The 18,444-nt window shown below is 39.5% G+C and overlaps 1 protein-coding gene across 8 annotated transcripts in view; it reads left to right on the top strand.

Annotated features, from left to right (window-relative positions):
- Positions 1-18,444, top strand: part of LOC126248363 (terminal uridylyltransferase 7-like) — a 321,739-nt gene that overhangs the window by 150,120 nt on the left and 153,175 nt on the right. For all 8 annotated transcript variants that reach the window (XM_049949291.1, XM_049949290.1, XM_049949289.1 and 5 more), the window contains 4 exons: positions 6,722-6,908; positions 7,676-7,826; positions 15,314-15,481; positions 16,863-17,257. In XM_049949291.1, the coding sequence (XP_049805248.1) occupies positions 6,722-6,908; positions 7,676-7,826; positions 15,314-15,481; positions 16,863-17,257 (901 nt within the window). The remainder of the gene's footprint in view (positions 1-6,721; positions 6,909-7,675; positions 7,827-15,313; positions 15,482-16,862; positions 17,258-18,444) is intronic.

Here is an 18,444-nt window from a genome sequence, read left to right as displayed (position 1 = left end):
GATGAGAGCATTCACCATCCATCACAGTTGCTGGGGAGATGGTGCCACCCTGTTTTTTTTTTTTTTTTTTTTTTTTTTTTTTTTTTTTTTTTTTTTTTTTTGTGTGTGTGTGTAAACCATAACGTCCAAGACTGGAAGCATCCCATCACTTTCAACCTCTTTGACAAATTTAATGCTGGGATGAAGGCAGTTGAAGTGATCCAAAAATTTGTTGAGAGTATCACATTTATGTGGCCAGACAAAAAAGGTATCATCCATATACCTCCATATTGGTATAACAAAAATATTAGGAAGTTACTGGGAAAGCAGAGAATTTTGCGCAGTTGTTTTAAACGTAGTCACTGCCCCGCTGACAAACAAAGATTATGCGAAATGAAAGCAGCTGTCAAAATGTCAATGAGAGATTCTTTTAACGAATTTGAAAACAATATTTTATCTGCAGATTCTAAAAGTAACCTCAAAAAATTGTGGTCGTACACAAAATCTATGAACGCTACAAATAATTAAATACCTTCTCTTGCTGACAGTACAGGTAATGTAATGGATGATGATAAACACAAGGCCGAAATTCTAAACGTAGCTTTCAGAAACTCATTTACGGTAGAGGACTGCAGCACCATTCCCCCTTTCAATTATCGAACAAACGCAAGGATGGCTGACATAGTGTTTAGTGTATCTGGGATTGTAAAACAGTTAAGATCTTTAGATGCCGTGAAGGCATCTGGCCCAGACAGTATCCCCGTAATATATGTTGACAATGCTACAAATATAGCACCATTCTTATCCATCATCTATTAGAGATCATTGGAACAGTGGAAAGTTCCACGGGACTGGAAGAAGGCCCAGGTCATAGCAATCTATTAAAAGGGTAGAAAATCGGATGCACATAATTACTGGCCAATTTCACTGACATCGATTTGTTGTAGAATCATGGAACGTATTTTGTGTTCAGACATAATGACCTTTCTAGACTCAGAGAAGCTCATCTGCAGAAACCAGCATGGTTTTAGGAAACAGCAGTCATGCGAGACACAGCTGGCCCTCGTTGTGAATGATATACAACAGGCTCTAGATACCGGCTCCCAGGTGGATGCCATATTTCTCGACTTTCAAAAGGCGTTTGACTCGGTTACACATTGTCGCTTGCTCCAGAAAGTGCTCGCTTACGGGCTATCTGATGACATATGTGGTTGGATAGAAAGTATTCTAACAGACAGAGAACAGTATGTCATCCTGAATGGGGTGACTTCAACAGAAACAAGCGTAACTTCGGGTGTGCGCCAGGGCACATAAACGATCTGGTTGATGGTATTGACAGCGGCATTAGACTGTTTGCCAATGATGATGTAGTCTACAGGAAAGTAGTATCACACGAAAGTTGTGAACAAATCAATGAGAATTTGCAGAAAATAAATGTGTGGTGTAATAACTGGTAGTTATCTCTCAATATTAATAAGTATAACCTACTGCATATAACAAGGTGAAAATTCCCATTAATGTAAGAGTACAATATAAATGCCCAGTCTTTGGAAGTGGTAACATCTGTCAAGTATCTGGGTGTGACTATTCGGAATGATCTCAAGTGGAATGATCGGATTACACAAGTAACAGGCATGACGAACTCTAGATTGCGCTTTATTGGTAGAATCCTGAAGCGATGCAGTCCTTCAACAAAGGAAATAGCTTACAATACATTAGTTCATCCAGTCTTAGAGTATTGTTCGTCTGTATGGTACCCTTACCAGTTGGGTCTGATTCAAGAGATAGAGAAGGTCCAAAGAAGAGTGGCAAGTTTCGTGACTGATACGTTTAGCCATTGTGAGAGCGTTATAAATCTCGTAGAAAGTTTGATGTGGGATACACTTGCAGATAGACGAGACACTAAACAGAATGGGCTGCTCACTAAATTCCGAAATCCGGTCTTCGCTGAGGATGTAGAGCATATATTATTACCACCAAGTTTCAAATCACGCAATGATCACCATTTAAATATAAGGGAAATTAGAGCTCATACTGAGGCGTTCAGATAGTCGTCGTTTTTCCCTCGTGCGACCCGCGAGTGGAACAGAGGGGGGAGGGATATGACTTTGCCGCGAATTGTGCCCTCTGCCATATACCGCTTGGTGGCTAGTGGAGTATATATTTAGATGTAGAAGCACATTGGTTGCAAAGCTGAAGTCCTCAGTGTCATATGCGTGAAGTCCTCCATAAATAAATTGGCGACTATGGGTGATAAAGGACTACCCACAGCCACTCCTTCGTTCGGTTCAACAACGTTGCAGTCAAATAAAAAATATTTTGATGTCAGCACATGATGACAAAGCCTCACCAATTCTCCTTCCAGTTTTCCACTAATCGTCTGGCCACATGGACGTAATGATCTTAACAGATTTTTGGACCACTTCAGCTTTCTTTGTCCCAGCATTAAATTTACCATGGAGGTTGAAAGTGATGGTATGCTTCCATTCTTGGACATTGTGGTTTACAAAAAACCAGGTGCTACTTTGGGACATAGTGTTCACCAAAAGCCGATGCACACAGATCAGTATCTGCATTCTAAGAGTTGTCATCCACCATACCAACGCAGTGTGTCTCTAGGACTTTGGTATGCAGAACATATGCCATTTCTGATGCAGACAGTTTAACCCAAGAACTTGCGCCTTTGATGGCCCCCTTTTTTTAAGGAAAATGGATACTCCGAGAATCAGATTCATCAGGCTGTGGAGTTTGGACCATCACCAGAAGTGCATGAAGAGGAGAATAGATTGGTGGCCTTTATTCCTTATGCTGGGGGTATATCATTTAAGATTAGAAGAATTTTAAGGAGTTTTAACTTTAAGAATGTGTTCTGTCCACATTCCAAGATAAGGGCACTACTCAACTCTGAATGATGATTTGGGGCTTAGGAAGACTTGTATATACAAAATTCTGTGTCAGTGGGGGAAAGCTTACATCAGCTGCTCGATTCGCACAGTTCATGACAGGTGCGTGGAACATAGTTGTCATACAAGGCTACAACAGCCAGAAAAATTGGCAGTAGCAGGACATTGCTTAAATGAGGGACACCACATGAAATTTGATGAAACTGTGATAGTTGCCAACACTTCCGGCTTTGGAACAGTGTCTATAAAGAGGTAATTGAAATTAGGTTGGTGGATAATTTAATTAATAGGGACAGTGGGTTTCCTCTTAGCAGAATATGGAATCCTGTACTATCCTGCATCAAAATAGAACATTCTTCGGTGTGGCCAGTCCAAGTTTTCGAAAATCGTCTCTGACTGTGATATATCATTGCTGCCGATGTTCTACAAAGGGTGGCGCTACCTGCCCAGTCTAGGAGGGCAGCAACCATGATGGGCGGTGCATGGACTGTGAACTGTTCGGAGGCCGATATAGGACGTCGATTTGCAGCCTGGCATCAGTTCTCAGCGGGACTCGTCAGCAGAAGCAGTGTTCTCCTGAAGATGGTGAACAGTTGGATCACAGAAATATTGACTCGTTGATTTTAGGATCCAGCAGCAAACCCGAAGAGACTTTCAATACCTATTATGTCGGAAAAGCCTAAAAAGTCAATCAAAGACATTCCTTGTCCTAAAATAGTAGCAGAACTTATTTTTAGTACGAGTGAATTTCTACATTCACATGTTACTACATACTGCAAGAGATTAAACTACCTTTGTTTAACTTGTGCAACGATATAGGGAGGAAGGATAATCACCTTGTTCCATGGAACTGAGGGAGGTAGCACAGTGGTTAGCACACTGGACTTGCATTTAGGAGGATGATAGTTCAAACCCGCATGCGGCTATCCAGACTTAGGTTTTCTGTGATTTCCCTCAGTCGCTTAAGGCAAATGCTGGGATGGTCCCTTTGCAAGAGCACTGCTGATTTCCTTCACTACACTTTCCTAATATGAGCTTGTGCTCAGTCTCTAATAACCTCGTTGTCAATGGGACATTAAACACTAAATTCCCTCTCCCCCTCTGTTTCATGGACCGATAGAGCAGACCAATCATTCAAGAAGTTAAAAGATGTAGCAAATGCAACTTGATTTGCTCATATCCCTTAATAGATCTTCCCTTAATTTTGATGGTGGCTGCTTTGAACTATGCTGTAGGGGCTTCTCTACACCAGTTGTGAGAAGGAACACCTGAACCACTTGCATATTTCTCCAAGTCTCTCATCAACACAGAGTAGTTGTAGTGCCTCTGATTGTGAATTTTTGGCAACACACTCAGGAGTCACACATGTTTGGTATCTTCTCCAAGGTGATAAACCATTAACAGTTGCCCTTAAACAGCACCCAGGAAACAGCAACACCAAGGCAAATGCACCATCTTTTATTTCTAAGGCAGTTCACCACAGATACTTGATACCTTCTTGAATGAGAGACTATTCTTACTAATACATGTTCCATAGTGCAGACATAATGTTGCCAGCCATCATTTCATATGAAGGCACAAAGCAATGACCCAAACTGGCCAAAGAATTCAGACTCATGGTATCGTAGGCAGAGTGGATTTGATTTGACAGTACTTCATTTTGCCTGCTCTGAAACAAGATATAAAGCTACAGGCAAAAGTATCTGTTCACTCTCAACATGTTCATAACATACATTTCTAAACATACAAACAGTGCATGTGGAACTTTCAAAGAAGTTTATGGTAGTTCCTTGCGTATCTGTACTGATCTGGTAGGACCATTACCTTGCTCTCAAAGCTTCACCTATTTCTTAACAGTGATCGACAGGTTTACACATTGGCCAGGGGCAGTTCCACCGAAGGGCATTTCTGCCAGCATTCACTGTCATAATAGATTGTGTATTTTGGAGTCCAAAAAAAGTCACCACTGAAGGAGAACAGCAATTTGAATGTCATTGTTCTCTCCACTCACAAATACCCTAAGTGTATGCTATGTCAGAGCCACTGCATACCATTCGGCATTGAATGACAAAGTTGAATGGTGTCATCACAACATTAAAGAGCAGCATTAAGAGTATGACTGGGTCGAAAACTTGTCAATGATATTAATGGTTCTCCATGTGGATGAGAATCCAGAATATACCACCACCACTGCAAGAATTATTTGCAGCTGATTTCTTTGATCCTATGCCAGTGGAGTGTCGCATTCCAGTTTTAATTTTCATTTTGAAGCAACACATAGCATCATTTAAACCAGTAAATGTTTGTCATCATGCTACAACATCTATCTTCATCCATCTTGAACTTACCTCTTCACATTTATCCATCAGACATGATGCACAGAGCAAACCTCTCCAATCTATCTGTAATGGACCATATCTGGTACATGCACACTATGAGAAATGCCTTGTTGCAGGAGCACCTCAGAATCAGAACAACATCTTCATTGGCATGCTCAAGCCAGACTTCCTGCTCAGGAATATGAATCCCAGATCATCCACGTCAGCTTCAAGTAAACAACCAGCTCCAGATATCAAACCTCCAGAGTGTTGTCAGCCAATTCAGTGAGCTATACATTCTGGTAGTACAGTGCTCTTACGAAAGAAATAACTCTGTGTGAACTTGAGAGGGACTAGTGTGTGTGGGGCTGCAAATGATGCAGCTGAAATTATGAACAGAAAGAACAGACTAACTACTCCAATGAGTAGCAATATTTTTAACAGACTTAATATTTCATTGCATTCGTTGCAGCTCTACACCTAGTTCCTCTTGAGTTAACACTGAGTTACTTCTTTCGGAAGTGTACTGTTCTACCGGAATGTATAGTTCATTGGATTGCCTGATAACACTCTGGAAGTTTGATACCTGGAGCTGGTTGTTTACTTGAAGCTGGCATGGGTGACCTGGGATCAATATTTCTCAGCAGGAAGGCTGACTTGAGTGTGCCGATGGAGACGCTCTTCTGATTCTGAGGTGTTGCTTCAACAAGGCATTCTCAGATTGTGAATGTACCAGATATGGGCCACCAAAGATAGTATAGTTAAAATAATTATTTATTAGGAAATTAGTCAGTTACATTTTTAAACTTCATGGAGCAATCGTGTAATTTTTATTTGGTTCCATAGTTTCTTGAACGGAAGCTGGAGATGATAACTTGCATTCTTGCAACACATCGTTATTAGAAGTGAAGGACAATGTATGTAGTTACTAATAGCATTCAAAGTACATATTAGTGTTTAAAGCCAACTATGTCTTCATATTCTATGAGGAAATGTGCCTGGCATACACATATAATTGTAGTGGTTAAAAATATCAAAAAAATTTCGTCAAGCAAAGACTTCATATATTGCATAGGCAAAAATCATAACTGTATGATCAACAGATCATAGAAAGATTGAGTGACAAAATCATAATCACTACTAGATAGTGTGTTACAGTGTATCACATACATAATTAAGACTGAATTATATTTTGTCAGTAATTATTTGGCATCTAATATTTAACAAAACTGAATGCTTCCTGCTCTCTTGTGTTGGTATTACTAAATTGTCTGTCTGTAGTTTTGGAATGATGTGCTATACTTACTGACCAGTGAGAGAGCAGGTTAATACTTAGTGCACATACTGCTGTGGTTTAAGCAGTGTCATTTCCCGTAATGAAGCATGAGGGTACTGCACTGCAGTGTACCTGTGCATGGCCACTTATTTATTATTTGCACTAACAGAACTGCCAGTATTGAAAATAAATAATTTATTTGCAACATTTTTGATTTTTGATTTGTTTGAAATTTTGTTTTGCAGAGATGTAACTCTAAATGTTGGGTGTGAACTGCCATTAATAACATTCCGAGATAGAGAAAATGACTTCTCATGTGATGTTGCATTGAATAATACTGAAGCTGTGAAGCTATCAGAACTCTTGTCAAATTATGGTGCTATAGATGATAGAGTTCTTCCATTGGGCATAACATTCCGTCATTGGGCAGAAGTAAGTCGCTATACTGTGGATATAAGCGCTTGTATTATGTATGTCTGATGTTTCACTAATAACAAAGCTCTACAATAAGTCTCATTAATATAATATGTGCCATTGCTATATTTATGAAACTATTATTTTTGCTGGTTAGTCTTAAATCTCTGAAATTGTTCAGAGATCTGTTTGGCTGTAACTGAATATCTCTAGGAAAGGGTATGTGACTAATTGAAATTTTTTAACACTTGATCTGTGGTAGTAATACATGGTTTACAAGGTACAGAAGCAAATGGGATTGCAAATGTTACTTTACAAAAGTCAGAATCCAGATCACCCAAACCATATGCTGCTTCTTTGACTCAACTTGGGTGAAAACATTGTGAAACAGGTGTCTATTTGCAATGTCTGCTGCAATTCCTCACCACTTTGTGGTAATGTGGCTCTGAGCTGTGATACTGAATTGAAATTATTTATGAAATGTATGATCATACTAGTGTGTAACCATTTTCATGTTTGGGGTATTTGGACTGTATGAAAATTTGTTAAATTTTAAGAAACATCTTAGGCTATCACTGGGGGGTGGAGCGAGAGAGAGAGAGAGAGAGAGAGAGAGAGAGAGAGAGAGAGAGAGAGTAGTAGTAGTGGTAGTAGTAATAGTAGTAGTAGTTTACATTTCAAACACACTACATTCCCTTTACTGTGGTTCCTTTGACTTGCTCATCTCATGTGACTTGTCTTCATTTCCAGTGCCATTTGAGAGCTATTTATTGTAAAATTTATAGGTTTGCAAACTTGCCAGTCAAGATGATGGTGGACTTCCAAAACATGCTTTTGCTGTGATGACAGTGTTTTATCTTCAGCATGTCCAACCACCAGTATTGCCATTAGCACCCATTAGTGCAGAAAAGGGCAAACCATCAGAGGCTCAATGGGGTAAGCATTTTAACCAAAATACATATTAATTTTCCAGGATTTACATAGCTCTGCAACATTTGAAATCTGTTATGAGAGGGAAGGTCAAATGAAATCAATCAAATCCTGTGTTCCCTGTGGGCAAACAGGTTTCTCTCTTTCTCCTGTGTACAGTAGAAAAATACATTTAGACACAGCCAAATTACACGTATGTCCATTTGTTGAACAAGCCTGCTAATTCTACATTCAGTATCCTCCCTCAGTAGTTGCAACAGTATCTGCAGTTGCTCCTAGATCTAGTGCTCTATTAGATTTTTTAAAATTATTTTTATTATTACAGCAAAAAAAATGAAGATCACACAGTGAAAGTTGGAGCTATATTGCAATTGCTGTAGTTTTCCCACAACTACTTCTGTGGATTGCTGTCACTGAAGGTGCATATGTATGTATACTTCTGCAAACATGTTACTCTCTCTAACACACACATAAAAAGTAGAATGAAATATCCAGCAGGCATGTTGATTACATGGAAGAAAAAACTGAAGTTACTTCACGTGACTTCTTTAAGGATGTCTCTCAAAAGTGACGTAGTTGCAAGTCAGAATAGAGTTGATGAGAATGATAGGATCTCTGTCTTTCATTTGTGGGGATTTGAAAAATGAGATGCTGCCGGTCTCATTTGACAATTTCCAGATTTCACAGCTGGCTTTCAGAGAGTAAAGTGTGATGGAAACTAAGTCTCAAAAATAAGTTGATAGATGGAACCAGTAAACCACAGGAAGCTGATTAAGACCAAAAGGGAAAGACAAGAAAAAATAAATAAATAAATCTGACTCTGTAATGCAAGCAGAAAGGACTGAAAGAAGCAGTTTTCTCTCATGCACATCCCCATACAATCATAGTGCACAACAAACAACAACATAAAAGCTGGCCAGGTTGTTGTTTGGTCCAAGTTTTAGTTTCTTCAGCTTCTCAGTGAAATGTCCTGAGTCCTTTATACACGCATCAGTCTTTCCCACGTGCTTGAGCAGAAAGGCCAAATGTTTTGCCAGCTTACACATAGCAAGACGTCACCAGGCTCTTTCATACATGTATTGCCATGAGCTGTTTCATGTGGAATGTGAACTTCTATAAAGAGTTGGAAGGAGTCGCCGTGGGTAGTCCACTCAGTCCGGTAGTGGCCAACTTGATAATGGAACAGTCTGAAACACGGCCACAGGACTTGGCACCCTGTAAACCTAAGGTGTGGTACAGATATATCTGTGATATCTTCATTGTGTGGTGCCCTGGTGAGGAACAGCTCGGTGACTTCGTAACACACTTGAACAGCTTCCACGCAGACATAAAATTTATCATGGAATAAGAAAAGGACAAACAGCTACCCTTTCTAAATGTGCTGGTCACAAGGGATCTTGAAAACCTGGAACACAGCGTATATCGAAAACTGACACACATGGACCAATACCTGCACAGACTGTGAGATCACCACCAGAGCCGGAAGAGAGGCGTGGTCAATATGCTTGTAACATGTGCAAGACGACTATATGAGCTGCAGCACCTGGAAAGCATTTGGTGGAGGAATGGGTACTCCATCAGCTACATAAGAAGCGTCAGGGTGTCAAACACTCAGCAGAGTGACACATTGGAAAAAGAAATGTCTTACATGGCATTTCAACCATACTTTCCCAGAGTGACGGACAGATTATAGTGTGCAAACATGGCATAAAGACTGCTTATGAACCAACAAAGAAGATTGAAGAGAGACTCAGATCGGCAAAGGAGAAAAGGGGCCCACTTGCAGTGTTGGGAATATAATGCATACTATATACATGCGGAAAAGTCCATGTTGGAATGACTGGATGATCAGTCAATACCAGGATCACCATAAAGCGGCAGGGCAGGTTGGGGCAGGTGGAGAAATTTACTGTGGTAGAACACACACTGTGTGAGACTGAACCACAGAGATGCCCTTGGATGTTGGCATGCCAGGCACATATAATCTGCGGCCGCAAGCTCAACTCCAGTCCACCACCAGCAATGGAGGGGGAATTGTTGACAATGCCAGCCACATGTGCTGGCAAAACATCAGAAAAATCATCAAACGAACATCAGTCGAAGAACCTGAGACAGAAGCCAAGAGGCAGTTTGTCAACAAGGGGCCATGAAAGCCTTAACAATTTTGTAGTATTTGAATAAAATTATGGAATGTTCTGTCAGATTCTGATGGATAATAGTGTTATCGTGGTATTAAATGTCAGTCCAAATAAATTCATTTAAATAGAATTAATATTTTTGCATGCTGTAGTAACCTTCTTTTTTCGTGATTTGAGTATTCCCTCACATGTCATATCATAATTGATTAATTTGCAGGGTGACAGTTATTGAACTGCATGAAATAAAATCATCATAACTTCTGCACAGTTTGCATTAGGATGTTCAAACTGCATGGTTGGCCACGGGGCATGATGGGAATTAGTATGCACCATATGGTTTGGTTTAGCAATGAATCCCACTTTCATATGAATGGGTTTGTCAGTAAGCAAAGTTGGTGCATTTGGGGGACTTGAGAAACCGTGTTTCACGATAAAGAAGTCTCTTCACCCTCAACGGGTGATTGTGTGGTATGCAATATCGAATCACAGAATAATCAATGCAATATTCCTTGCTGGCACAATGACTACGGAACGCTACGTGAAGGTTTGGAAGATGATTTCATCCCCATTATTTAAAGCTACCCTCATTTCGTAGTACATGCGAGATGGAACTTGACTCCATCGAAGGAGGAGTGTGTTTGATGTCCTGGAGGATCACTTCGGGGACTGCATTTTGGCTTGAAGGTACCCAGGGGCCACTGGCATGGGCCTCAATTGTCCGCCATATTCTATAGATCTGAACACACATGTGACTCCTCTGTGTGTGGCTGTATTAAATACAAGGTGTACAGCAATAACCCCAAAACCATTACTGACCTGAAAACAGCCATTCAGGAGGTCATCGACAGCATGTGTTCCGACACTTCAGTGGGTCATGAAGAATTTTGCTATTTGTCTGCGCCACATCAATGTAGTTCAAAGTAATAGCAGATGATGTCAGTGAAAGAATCAAACTTTTCATTTGTTCCTGCAATGTTGTAAACTTCTTCCCATTTCTTCCTGGTTAGGAAATAAAGAAAGGAATTTATATTTTGTTCACTGTAGATCCAACAACAGGTGATACAGACTGTTTTGAAAATTGAAAATGATTTTTTAGTCCTACAGAAATTATTTGTACATTGTGATCCCCAAAACAGGTATTGAAAGTTTGTCTGTTGTATTTACATGACATATTTATAAATATTTGGTGAATGGTTGACACTGATGTTGCTGTTATCCATGTTGCTGCTTCTATTCTAGGCTTCAATTTAAAAGTTAAAAGGGGGTTTAAAAGATCAGTTTTTTGTTTTGATTCTTTCAGGAAGCAAATATTAAAACCCCCACTCATAATTGTAATTCCTAGGTATTTAGTCGAATTGACAGCCCTTAGATTTGTGCGATTTATCGTATACCCAAAATTTATCGGATTTCTTTTAGTACCCATGTGGATGACCTCGCAGTTTTTTCTTTGTTTACTGCCAATTTCCACTTTTTGCACCATACAGAAATTCTCTCTAGATCATTTTGTAATTGGAATTGATCACCTGCTGATTTTACTAGACGGTAAATTACAGCGTCATCTGCATACAGTCTAAGGGGGCTGCTCAGATTATCACCTAGATCATTTATGTAAACCAGGAACATCAGAGGGCCTATGACACTACCTTGCGGAACGCCAGATATCACTTCTGTTGTACTAGATTTACCGTCCATCGCTACGAAATGTGACATCTGAGAGAGGACATCATGAATCCAGTCACACAACGAAGACGACACTCCATATGCACGGAATTTGATTAACAGTCACTTGTGAGGAACTGTGTCAAAAGCCTTCTGGAAATCTAGGAATATGGAATCGATCTGAGATACCTCGTCAACAGCACTCGTTACTTCATGGGAATATAGAGCTAGCTGTGTTGCACAAGAACGATATTTTCTGAATCCGTGCTGGTTATATATCAATAAGTCATTTTCTTCAAGTGATTCATAATGTTAGAGTACAGTATATGCTTCAAAATCCTACTGCAAATTGAGGGCAGTGATGGGTCTGTAATTCAATGGGTTACTCCTATTTCCTTTCTTGAATATTGGTGTGACCTGTGTTATTTTCCAGTCTTTAGGAACATACCTTTCGTCAAGTGAGCAGTTGTATATGATTGCTAAGAAAGGTGCTATTGTGTCTGCATACTCTGAAAGGAACCTGATTGGTGTACCATCTGGACCAGAAGATGTGCCTTTCTTAAGTGATTTGAGTTGTTTCGCAACACGTAAGATATCTACTTTTATGTCATTCATGGTAACAGTGGTTCTGGTTACGAATTCTTGAATATTTACTTCGTCTTCTTTCCTGAAGGAATTACGGAAAACTGTATTTAGTAACTCCGCTTTAGTGACACCATCATTGGTAACAATTCCATCGCTATTGCCCAGTGACTGTATTGACTGTTTGTTTGCCACTGGTGTACTTTACATTTGACCAGAATCTCTTTGGGTTTTCTACCACATTTTGAGACAATGTTTCATTGTGGAAACTATTAAAAGCATCTCGCATTGACGTCTGCACTAAATTTCGAGCTTCCGTGAAACTTAGCCAGTCTAGGGGATTTTGCGTTCTTCTGAATTTGACATGCTTTTTTCATTGCTTCTGTAACAGTGTTCTGACATGTTTTGCATACCATGGTGGATCAGTCCTGTCTCTTATTAACTTATGCGGTATGATCTAGCTATTGCTGTTGATACTGTATCTTTGAATTTGAGCCATATCTGGTCTACACTTACATAATTAGCTTGGAAGGAATGGAGGCATCAAGCGAATTTTTATCTGCTGTTTTAAATTGGTTGATATGGTCTTAAGCCTTGCTACAGTGACCTTGTGTTCAGTAATCCCTTTATCTGTCATGACGCTCTTTATTAGATCAGGATTATTGAGGCTGAGGTCAAGTGTGTTTTCACAACCATTTACAATTCGTGTTGGCTCATGAACTAATTGTTCAAAGTAATTCTCAGAGAAAGCATTTAGTACCATTTCGGGCGATGTTTTCTGTCTACCAATGGCTTTAAACATGTATTTTTGCCAATAAATCGAGGGTAGATTGATGTCTCCACCCATTAAAACTATATAAGTAGGGTACTTATTTGTAATGAGATTCAAGTTTTCTTTGAACAGTTCAGCTATTATATCATCAGAGTCGGGGGGTCGGTATAAGGAGCCAATTATTATTTCGGTACGGCTGTTGAGTATAACCTCTACCTATAGTAATTCGCAGGAACTATCTATTTCAACTTCACTATAAGATAAACTACTACCAACAGACACAAATACATCACCACCTACTTTATTTAATCTATCCTTTCTGAACACGGTTTGAGCCTCTGTAAAAATTTCGGCAGAATTTATCTGTGGCTTTAGCCAGCTTTCTGTTCAATTTCAGCTTCCATGCTTTCTATCAGCACTTGAAGCTCTGGTACTTTTCCCACACATCTACGACAATGTACAACTACAATACTGACTGTTGCTCGGTCGATTCTCGTTGTTTCTTTGCCCTGTACCCTTTGAGACTGGAGCCGTTTTTGATCTTCCCCGAGACTGTCTAGCCTAAAAAACCGCCCAGTCCACGCCACACAGACCCTGCTATCCATGTAGCCGCCTCCTGTGTGTAGTGGACACATGACCTATTTAGCGGAACCCAAAACCCCACCACCCTATGGTGCAAGTCGAGGAATCTGCAGCCTACATGGTCGCAGAACTATCTGAGCCTCTGATTCAGACCCTCCACTCGGCTCTGTACCAAACATCCGCAATCGGTTCTGTCGACGATGCTGCAGATGGTGAGCTCCGCCTTAATCTCACTAGCAAGACTGGCAGTCCTCACCAACTCAGCTAGCTGCCAGAAACCATCGAGAATCTCTTCCGATCCATAGCGACACACATCATTAGTGCCGACATGAGCCACCTCCTGCAGTTGGCTGCACCGTGTACCCTTCATGGCATCCAGAAGGACCTTTCCACATCTTGGATGACTCCCCCCAGTATGCACACCAAGTGCAACATTGGCTCTCTTCCCATCCTTAGGTGCCATATCCCTAAGGGGCTCCATTACCCACCTAACATTGGAGCTCCCAATGACAAGCAGTCCCACCCTGTGCACTTGTCCGGACCTCTCAGGAAGACTGGCCACTGCCGCAACAGGTGAGGCCGCCCTTGCTGGCTCAGAAGTACTTTCAGCAGTGGGCAGTACCTCAAACCTGCTATGGAGGCATAAGGGTACAGCCCTGCGGCCAGCACCAATTTTCGCCTTCTGCCCAGGGATCCACGGTTCGCCAATCACCGTCAGGCAAGTTACGACCGGCAGGTACGTCCGAATCCAAGGATGCAGTGGCATCAGAGATCCCAGACGATGCTACAGGTTCCAGAGATGCCAAAGTGCTCACTCATGTGTCCCAATGTCACCGTGGCCCAGGACAACAGCCTGGAGCCTGTCGACCATAGCCAACACAGCTTCCAGCTATTTACGGACAGTGGCCAGTTCCCCCTGAATCCGACACAAAAGGCGCAGTCCCTATCTATCCCTAACAATTTTTTTCCTCTCTTTTATCTCTCAAGCAGTTCAAAACAAACAGATGATTGATGACTATGTGAATTTACACTGTATCTTTTGGGAAACGGATAAGTGCAAATATTATACCGCTTTTTATATACAAACAGCTTTCTACATGGCTCTGTATATTTATATGGAAATAGCTACCTAACACAAAATTTGTCAGACTCGACATTTTTAGTTTTTCTTCTTCAAGCCAGTGTTCTGTTATGCAAAGTACAGTAACAAATTTTATTCCATTTTGTAGAAGAACTTGAAGTTAACTCACTTTGTCAGTGACTGCATACTTTGATGAAACACCGATAAATTTGCAAGTAACTTTGGGATTTGAGACTTCCCTGCCACATAGTGTGGTGTTTTATTTGGGGAAACTGCATACTTTCACCTAAAAAGGTATCTGAGGGTTTTGAAATAACTGTTTCATCTCTGTTGCTCATGTTACTTTCATCACTGTTTTTGGCAAGACATACAGGAAGCTGATAGATGGTATTATTTATTTAAAGTTGATTTTTAATTATTTTGTTGATGCGATCACACACAGTGTTTCCCTCCGTAGTTCAAGTATATTCCATCTTTGATGTAGACGTTTTGATGCAGCTAACTTATGTCTAGTACTTCGGATTTAGCATATCCTGAACACAGTTTCTTTATTTTAATGTTTGTCTTCCAGACTTCTTTGTTTACACATAAGTAAATAAAGTCATACCTATGAGGTACTGTGGCAACTATTGTGTTTCTAGATTTATTCACATTGTTATTTCGGCTATATGTTAAACAGGTACAAAAAGAACAAGCTGGGAAAGCGGAAATAAATCCACAGTTGGAGAGTTGTGGCTGGGCTTGCTGAAGTTCTTTTCTGTTCGATATCCTCTATCTGACTATATTGTGCGTATTGACAAACGAGGCATTGAGAAGAGTAATGGGAGAAGGAAGATTATAATTGAAGGTGAGTAAATTAAACAAAAATAATGGGATTGGACTGTCTCTCAGAAGAAGTTCCATATTTATATTCCTTTTATTATTTTTCTTCAGCAGTGGTTGATGTGCTGAGAGAGAGAGAGAGAGAGAGAGAGAGAGAGAGAGAGAGAGAGAGAGAGAGGGGGGGGGTGAGGTAGGGGATTTACTTATGGATTTACTTATGTATTTACTATACTTGCCTTGTAACTGAAGCTTTAGGGCCATGCTAACTAGATTGTTCTCCACAAAGAATTGGTGTTATTTTATTATATTAATTTACTTATTATTACTTCTGTCTTCATTGTGAAATATGTTGTGTAAGTTTATTATATCCATAATGGAGATCAGTTCTTAGGCTTGAAGTCTTGACACATATTCCTCAGCAAATTGTCTTGACTCTTAAACACATAAACGTGACCTGCATTTTTAGATGCAGACTGTAGAGAAATTGATACCGGCAGTGATTATTGGAGCTGTGAAATGGGTTTTTTTTTTAATTATTTTGCAAAAAGTATTGTTAGGACCTAAAGAGATGACTCACAGTACATTTAGCTATTGACTGTTGGCCTGCTTGCTGAAAGCAGTCCAGTGGTGAGAGGAAAGTTGCTTTAAGCCGTAGCAAAATTGGAGAGTAAAATTTTTAATTTTCTGAATTGAAAGTGTAGTAGTTCATTTGATAAGGTGACATAGAAGGACAGTACTTTGTGAAAGTGTCTACTGAATTTAGGTTTTATTTTTTTATATTGACTCTGTTGTTTATCAGAGAGTTTATAGATTGTTTAAAAATAATGCTGCTGAAATGTATTAAAATTTCACATAGACTTCTTGTTTGAAAGGCCAGAGCAACATTTCATACCACAATGTTTTAAAATATTGCATATAAACACTACCCACTATATCCTTTCAACTACTTGATTGTAGTTATAATGCATAGAAACAAAATTAATTGTTATTTGCCTCTAATGTCATTGATTTTCTTCATGCATTTGTCTGCCCCTCCCACCGGAGGTTCTGGTCCTCCCTCGGGTATGGGTGTTTGTGTTGTTCTTAGCATAAGTTAGCTTAAGTAGTGTGTAAGTCTAGGGACCGATGACCTCAGCAGTTTGCTTCCTTAGGAATTCACACACACACACACACACACACACACACACACACACACACACACACACAAAGTGATTTCCTGACCATTACCATAAGGCCTACTTCATCAAATTTGCTACTGGTTCCTTTACTTTTTGTGTTTTCATTGAATGTTTGTAATATTTTTTTATTCAGAACATTACATGTGAATGTGTTTTAGATGGCTAATGCCAATTCAAGATGGATTCGTTTTTTGTTTAGTTATACATGTAAAGTACTTTTTTTTCCAGATCCTTTTCAACCAAAGATGAATATTGCTCGGACTGTGATAAGTGGCTCTACGATGGAGTATTTTCTTCATTGCATGAGAATAACATTCAAATATTTTTCAATTCCTAATACAGCTGATGGGCCAATATATCATCATGTTATTAGAGGTGGCACACTCGCTGAGGATTTGAAAGAAAAAGAAATACGAGAGGAAATAATTGAGAAGATGTTAAGAGAAGATGAGCGGTTCAACAAGAAGTTAGATGGGTTAATTTCTCAAAACAATGCTTCATCCAGTGCAAATACACATTCCAATTTGACAGTCACTGTGTCTCAGGCACACACATTGAACTGTGGTGTGAATGAAAAATGTGTTTCCTTTAATTTCTCACAATTCAGCTTTACAGGAGGAAAGGTAAGTCGTCATGAGTTAATATACTCTAACATGTCTTTAGTGGAAATGTCAGCTGTATGTAAAAAATGGGGGGAGGGGGGTGGTTAATACTGCTTCCTTACTGGTGGTGTAATACCGTTCACTGTCAGTGTTTCGTTGTGAAGTTCTTTGAAATACTGCAGTTTCTGTTGTGTTGGTATGTCAATAATGCTAGTGGCTATTGCTCTGATGAAATCGCAGATGGGCAAATATTGGAATGTGGGTATTTTAGGAAAATGAGTGATTCAAATATTAAGAAAATGGGCTGGAGTAATTGCTATATTAGGGCAACAAGAAAATTTACTGGAGAGGGCACAGCTATTAATTGAACTTGATTTTTGTTATTGTAGTACATGTTACACAACAAAAGAAGTGATCACAGGATCTACAAAAGTTTTATTTAGGTATCATTTTGAAGAGCTCGTCTTTTTTCTATTGAAATGGACAAACTGGAGTACAGTGTCTGTGGAATAGGACATCCCAAAACTGCAGCCAAAGCAAAAAATACTGAGCAATGGCAAAATGTTCTTCGTAGATACTAAATGTTTATGAAAAAATTGACAGCTGGGCATAGCAGTAGAATTGAGTATGGTACATTTTATATGAAAGTTCATGATTAAGTTTCATTTCAGTTGTCTTATTTCTAAAACTCTGGCTAAAGTTACTCACCCTTTTATGAAATTACAGCAGTATTTCTACAATTAAAAAAATCATCCTGAATATATTTGCCTAGTTTGCTACTATTACGAAATTACAGCAGTATTTCTACAATTAAAAAAATCCTCCTGAATATATTTGCCTAGTTTGCTACTATGGACATGATGTTGGTTCATCATTTCACATCAGAAGGAAATTGGCAATTGAAAGCATTATGTAGAAGCTGGTGGCCCTGCATTTAAAATGGTGAAGGCAGATTTCATCCTTCAGAAAGATTCTGCTGACTGCTTTTTGTGATGCAAAATATATTGTCCTTATTTATTACCTTGAAAAGGTCAAACCCACTGACTGGAAAGTACTACACATGTGTCTTTGTCACATTTTATGAAAAAAAAATATTTGAACAGTCCTGGATTGCAAAAAGAGAGAGACAGATGTATATAGAAATTCATTACTGCAAGAATTTACTGTCATTTGAAGAGGTAACAAAATGATCTAAATTTTTTCATTAA

Source organism: Schistocerca nitens, chromosome 3 (assembly GCF_023898315.1).
Source record: "Schistocerca nitens isolate TAMUIC-IGC-003100 chromosome 3, iqSchNite1.1, whole genome shotgun sequence".
In the NCBI taxonomy this organism is placed as follows: domain Eukaryota; kingdom Metazoa; phylum Arthropoda; class Insecta; order Orthoptera; family Acrididae; genus Schistocerca; species Schistocerca nitens.
This window is presented reverse-complemented; position numbering and strand designations above follow the sequence as displayed.